The sequence below is a fragment of the Salvelinus namaycush genome, unplaced genomic scaffold (genome assembly GCF_016432855.1).
Source record: "Salvelinus namaycush isolate Seneca unplaced genomic scaffold, SaNama_1.0 Scaffold62, whole genome shotgun sequence".
NCBI classification, from domain to species: domain Eukaryota; kingdom Metazoa; phylum Chordata; class Actinopteri; order Salmoniformes; family Salmonidae; genus Salvelinus; species Salvelinus namaycush.
In genome coordinates, this window is record NW_024061331.1 from 392,485 (window position 1) to 398,120 (window position 5,636).

A 5,636-nucleotide genomic window follows, 5' to 3' on the forward strand; every position below is an offset into this window, starting at 1 on the left:
GGAGATGGACAACCAGGGTTCTGTTATGTTATTCTCTGTAGATCCTGTTGGAGATGGACAACCAGGGTTCTGTTCTGTTCTGTTATTCTCTATAGATCATGTTGGAGATGGACAACCAGGGTTCTCTTCTGTTATTCTCTGTAGATCATGTTGGAGATGGACAACCAGGGTTCTGTTCTGTTATTCTCTATAGATCCTGTTGGAGATGGACAACCAGGGTTCTGTTCTGTTATTCTCTGTAGATCCTGTTGGAGATGGACAACCAGGGTTCTGTTCTGTTATTCTCTATAGATCCCGTTGGAGATGGACAACCAGGGTTCAGTTCTGTTATTCTCTGTAGATCCTGTTGGAGATGGACAACCAGGGTTCTGTTCTGTTATTCTCTGTAGATCCCGTTGGAGATGGACAACCAGGGTTCAGTTCTGTTATTCTCTGTAGATCCTGTTGGAGATGGACAACCAGGGTTCTGTTATGTTATTCTCTATAGATCCTGTTGGAGATGGACAACCAGGGTTCTCTTCTGTTATTCTCTGTAGATCCTGTTGGAGATGGACAACCAGGGTTCTGTTATGTTATTCTCTATAGATCCTGTTGGAGATGGACAACCAGGGTTCTGTTCTGTTATTCTCTGTAGATCCCGTTGGAGATGGACAACCAGGGTTCTGTTCTGTTATTCTCTGTAGATCCTGTTGGAGATGGACAACCAGGGTTCTGTTCTGTTATTCTCTGTAGATCCCGTTGGAGATGGACAACCAGGGTTCTGTTCTGTTATTCTCTATAGATCCTGTTGGAGATGGACAACCAGGGTTCTGTTCTGTTATTCTCTGTAGATCCCGTTGGAGATGGACAACCAGGGTTCTGTTATTCTCTGTAGATCACGTTGGAGATGGACAACCAGGGTTCTGTTCTGTTATTCTCTATAGATCGTGTTGGAGATGGACAACCAGGGTTCTGTTCTGTTATTCTCTGTAGATCCTGTTGGAGATGGACAACCAGGGTTCTGTTATTCTCTGTAGATCCCGTTGGAGATGGACAACCAGGGTTCTGTTCTGTTATTCTCTATAGATCATGTTGGAGATGGACAACCAGGGTTCTCTTCTGTTATTCTCTGTAGATCCCGTTGGAGATGGACAACCAGGGTTCTGTTCTGTTATTCTCTGTAGATCCTGTTGGAGATGGACAACCAGGGTTCAGTTCTGTTATTCTCTGTAGATCCTGTTGGAGATGGACAACCAGGGTTCTCTTCTGTTATTCTCTGTAGATCCTGTTGGAGATGGACAACCAGGGTTCTGTTATGTTATTCTCTGTAGATCCTGTTGGAGATGGACAACCAGGGTTCTGTTCTGTTCTGTTATTCTCTATAGATCATGTTGGAGATGGACAACCAGGGTTCTCTTCTGTTATTCTCTGTAGATCATGTTGGAGATGGACAACCAGGGTTCTGTTCTGTTATTCTCTATAGATCCTGTTGGAGATGGACAACCAGGGTTCTGTTCTGTTATTCTCTGTAGATCCTGTTGGAGATGGACAACCAGGGTTATGTTCTGTTATTCTCTATAGATCCTGTTGGAGATGGACAACCAGGGTTCTGTTATGTTATTCTCTGTAGATCCTGTTGGAGATGGACAACCAGGGTTCTGTTCTGTTCTGTTATTCTCTATAGATCATGTTGGAGATGGACAACCAGGGTTCTCTTCTGTTATTCTCTGTAGATCATGTTGGAGATGGACAACCAGGGTTCTGTTCTGTTATTCTCTATAGATCCTGTTGGAGATGGACAACCAGGGTTCTGTTCTGTTATTCTCTTTAGATCCTGTTGGAGATGGACAACCAGGGTTCTGTTCTGTTATTCTCTATAGATCCCGTTGGAGATGGACAACCAGGGTTCAGTTCTGTTATTCTCTGTAGATCCCGTTGGAGATGGACAACCAGGGTTCTGTTCTGTTATTCTCTGTAGATCCCGTTGGAGATGGACAACCAGGGTTCAGTTCTGTTATTCTCTGTAGATCCCGTTGGAGATGGACAACCAGGGTTCTGTTCTGTTATTCTCTGTAGATCCTGTTGGAGATGGACAACCAGGGTTCAGTTCTGTTATTCTCTGTAGATCCTGTTGGAGATGGACAACCAGGGTTCTGTTCTGGTATTCTCTGTAGATCATGTTGGAGATGGACAACCAGGGTTCTGTTCTGTTATTCTCTGTAGATCCTGTTGGAGATGGACAACCAGGGTTCAGTTCTGTTATTCTCTGTAGATCCTGTTGGAGATGGACAACCAGGGTTCTGTTCTGGTATTCTCTGTAGATCATGTTGGAGATGGACAACCAGGGTTCTGTTCTGTTATTCTCTGTAGATCATGTTGGAGATGGACTACCAGGGTTCTCTTCTGTTATTCTCTATAGATCCTGTTGGAGATGGACTACCAGGGTTCAGTTCTGTTATTCTCTATAGATCCTGTTGGAGATGGACAACCAGGGTTCTGTTCTGTTATTCTCTGTAGATCACGTTGGAGATGGACAACCAGGGTTCTGTTCTGTTATTCTCTGTAGATCCTGTTGGAGATGGACAACCAGGGTTCTCTTCTGTTATTCTCTGTAGATCCTGTTGGAGATGGACAACCAGGGTTCTCTTCTGTTATTCTCTTTAGATCCTGTTGGAGATGGACAACCAGGGTTCTCTTCTGTTATTCTCTGTAGATCATGTTGGAGATGGACAACCAGGGTTCACTTCTGTTATTCTCTGTAGATCATTTTGGAGATGGACAACCAGGGTTCTCTTCTGTTATTCTCTGTAGATCACGTTGGAGATGGACAACCAGGGTTCTCTTCTGTTATTCTCTGTAGATCACGTTGGAGATGGACAACCAGGATTCTGTTCTGTTATTCTTTATAGATCCTGTTGGAGATGGACAACCAGGGTTCTGTGTAGATCACGTTGGAGATGGACAACCAGGGTTCTCTTCTGTTATTCTCTGTAGATCCTGTTGGAGATGGACAACCAGGGTTCTGTTCTGTTATTCTCTGTAGATCATGTTGGAGATGGACTACCAGGGTTCAGTTCTGTTATTCTCTGTAGATCATGTTGGAGATGGACTACCAGGGTTCAGTTCTGTTATTCTCTATATATCCTGTTGGAGATGGACTACCAGGGTTCTGTTCTGTTATTCTCTGTAGATCATGTTGGAGATGGACTACCAGGGTTCAGTTCTGTTATTCTCTATAGATCCTGTTGGAGATGGACAACCAGGGTTCTGTTCTGTTATTCTCTGTAGATCATGTTGGAGATGGACTACCAGGGTTCAGTTCTGTTATTCTCTATAGATCCTGTTGGAGATGGACTACCAGGGTTCTCTTCTGTTATTCTCTATAGATCCTGTTGGAGATGGACAACCAGGGTTCAGTTCTCTTCTGTTATTCTCTATAGATCCCGTTGGAGATGGACATCCAGGGTCTGCTGATGCCAAAACGACCAATCAAACTGAGGCTGGAGCCCCGTAGCAACACCCCTAGCAACACCACCGCCACCTCTCCAACAACATGACCGAATGCAGGAGCACCCTACCCTGGAGTACCCTTCTCTCTCTCTCTATCTCTCTCTCTCTCTCTCTATCTCTCTCTCTCTCTCTCTATCTCTCTCTCTCCCCCTCTCTCCCCCCTACACACAAAAGGGCTATACTACAGACAGAAATACTCCTCACCCCGCTAATGATCCTGGGCTGGTGTGGTTACATGTGGTCTGCTGTTGTGTTGCCGGTTGGATGTACTGCCAAATTCTCTAAAACAACGTTGGAGGCGGCTTATGGTAAAGAAATGAACATTCAATTCTCTGGAAATAGCTCTGGTGTGCATTCCTGCTGTCAGCATGCCAATTGCTGACTGTGGCATTGCGATATGTGTTGTGTGACAAAACTGCACATTTTAGAGTGGCCTTTTATTGTACAAGGTTTACCTGTGTAATGATCATGCTGTTTAATCAGTTTCTTGGTATGCCACACCTGTCAGGTGGATGGACTATCTTGACAAAGGATGAAATGCTCACCAACAAGGATGGAAACATTTGTGGACAACATTTTACAGGCTTTTTGTGCGTATGGAACATTTCTGGGATCTTTAATTTCAGCTCATGAAACATTTTTGTTCAACAGCCTCACTATCTATCTATCTATCTATCGATCGGCTACTGAATATTCAGTCCTTATCCTGCTATATGCTACTGAATATTCAGTCGTTATCCTAACCCTGCTATAGGCTACTGAATATTCAGTCCTGACCCTGCTATAGGCTACTGAATATTCAGTCCTGACCCTGCTATAGGCTACTGAATATTCAGGCTGGGATTCAATAGGCTACTTAATATAATATGATAATTAGACTGCATTCACGATGAACGTTCAGTTCAGTCAGTTCAATCATAAATTAATTCTGGTCTCAGTTTGAGTAGGACTCAGAAACCCATTTCCACCAGATAAAAGAAAGATAGTAATACTATGGATGCATTAGGGGTACATGTCTTGTTAGTTAGACACCAGGAGGTATTAAATTCATGGCATGATGTCATGTCTGGATCCTGCACACTACTGGCTGGTGTCTGGAATTCTCCTAGAATGTAGAACTCTAGCTGGTGTTCTGTAGAACTCTCATTCTGTTCCTCTGGGTGTTCTGCTGTCCAGTCATTCCAAAATAGAATCTTTACTGTCTGTTGAGATGATTCCTGCAGCTGCTTTGCTTCAACTTGAATCATCACAAACCAATAAAAATCATCACACTAATGAACAAGGTCGTCTGTGTATTTATTAACATTCATAGTACAAAACGTAAGACACAAACACACACAAATATACATGAGAACAATCTATATAGATTGATTTGTGTTATTTATCAAGACATACTGTATTTCTATTTTAAATAAGCTGGGCCTAATTGTAGTGTTACGACTTGGTCATCCACACACGTTTCTTTTCAGATCCCAATACCGCCCTTGTGTGGCCGTCGGATGTAAATACACAGCCCAGGTCCCATTACAAACTAATAATCCACTTTACACGTTTTACAGCTCTTGTACTTTCTGCATTTATAAACACAGTGCAGAGAATCGAGCAAAGTTCACATAGAGCAAAGTTCACATAGAGCAAAGTTCACAAAGAGCTACTACATTGTGAGGTGATTCCTCCCAGTTCAGCATTTAGTGCCTATTGAACATTCATATTTAAATGTACAGCCTTACTTATGGAAATGTGAAGTGATTTCCTAGAGTCAATGTCCTGCAATAAGAGCTCCGATGCTAATATTTGTGTAAACTCTTCACATTTCATGGACCCAAGATCCAGAGGTGACGCTGTACAGTGCAATAGAAGTCTGTCCCAATGCAATTCTAATACAGCCACAGTGCTGTATCTAATACAGCCACAGTGCTACTTCAACCATGTTTTGTGTGTCAAATTAACTACGTATTGTATTTTGTTTAATTCATATAACAACATTCCAACCCTGTTCAGCATGATCTAATCCAAATGTGGTATTATATTCACTATTTATGTCTGTTTGCATCAGTTTCAATATTGGACCCTTATTTTGAAGGCGAACTGCAAATTCCTTTGTGGCTCATCATTATTCTAGCTAGCATCACACAAGTGCTTTTCCG

General features: G+C 42.7%; 1 protein-coding gene across 1 annotated transcript in view; it reads left to right on the top strand.

Annotated features, from left to right (window-relative positions):
* LOC120042132 (cytochrome P450 3A27) overlaps positions 1-3,670 on the top strand; it is a 36,048-nt gene extending 32,378 nt beyond the window's left edge. The window contains exon 13 of the mRNA XM_038986994.1: positions 3,420-3,670. Within this exon, the coding sequence (XP_038842922.1) occupies positions 3,420-3,536 (117 nt within the window). The 3' untranslated portion in view covers positions 3,537-3,670. The remainder of the gene's footprint in view (positions 1-3,419) is intronic.
* Positions 3,671-5,636: the final 1,966 nt, after the last annotated feature.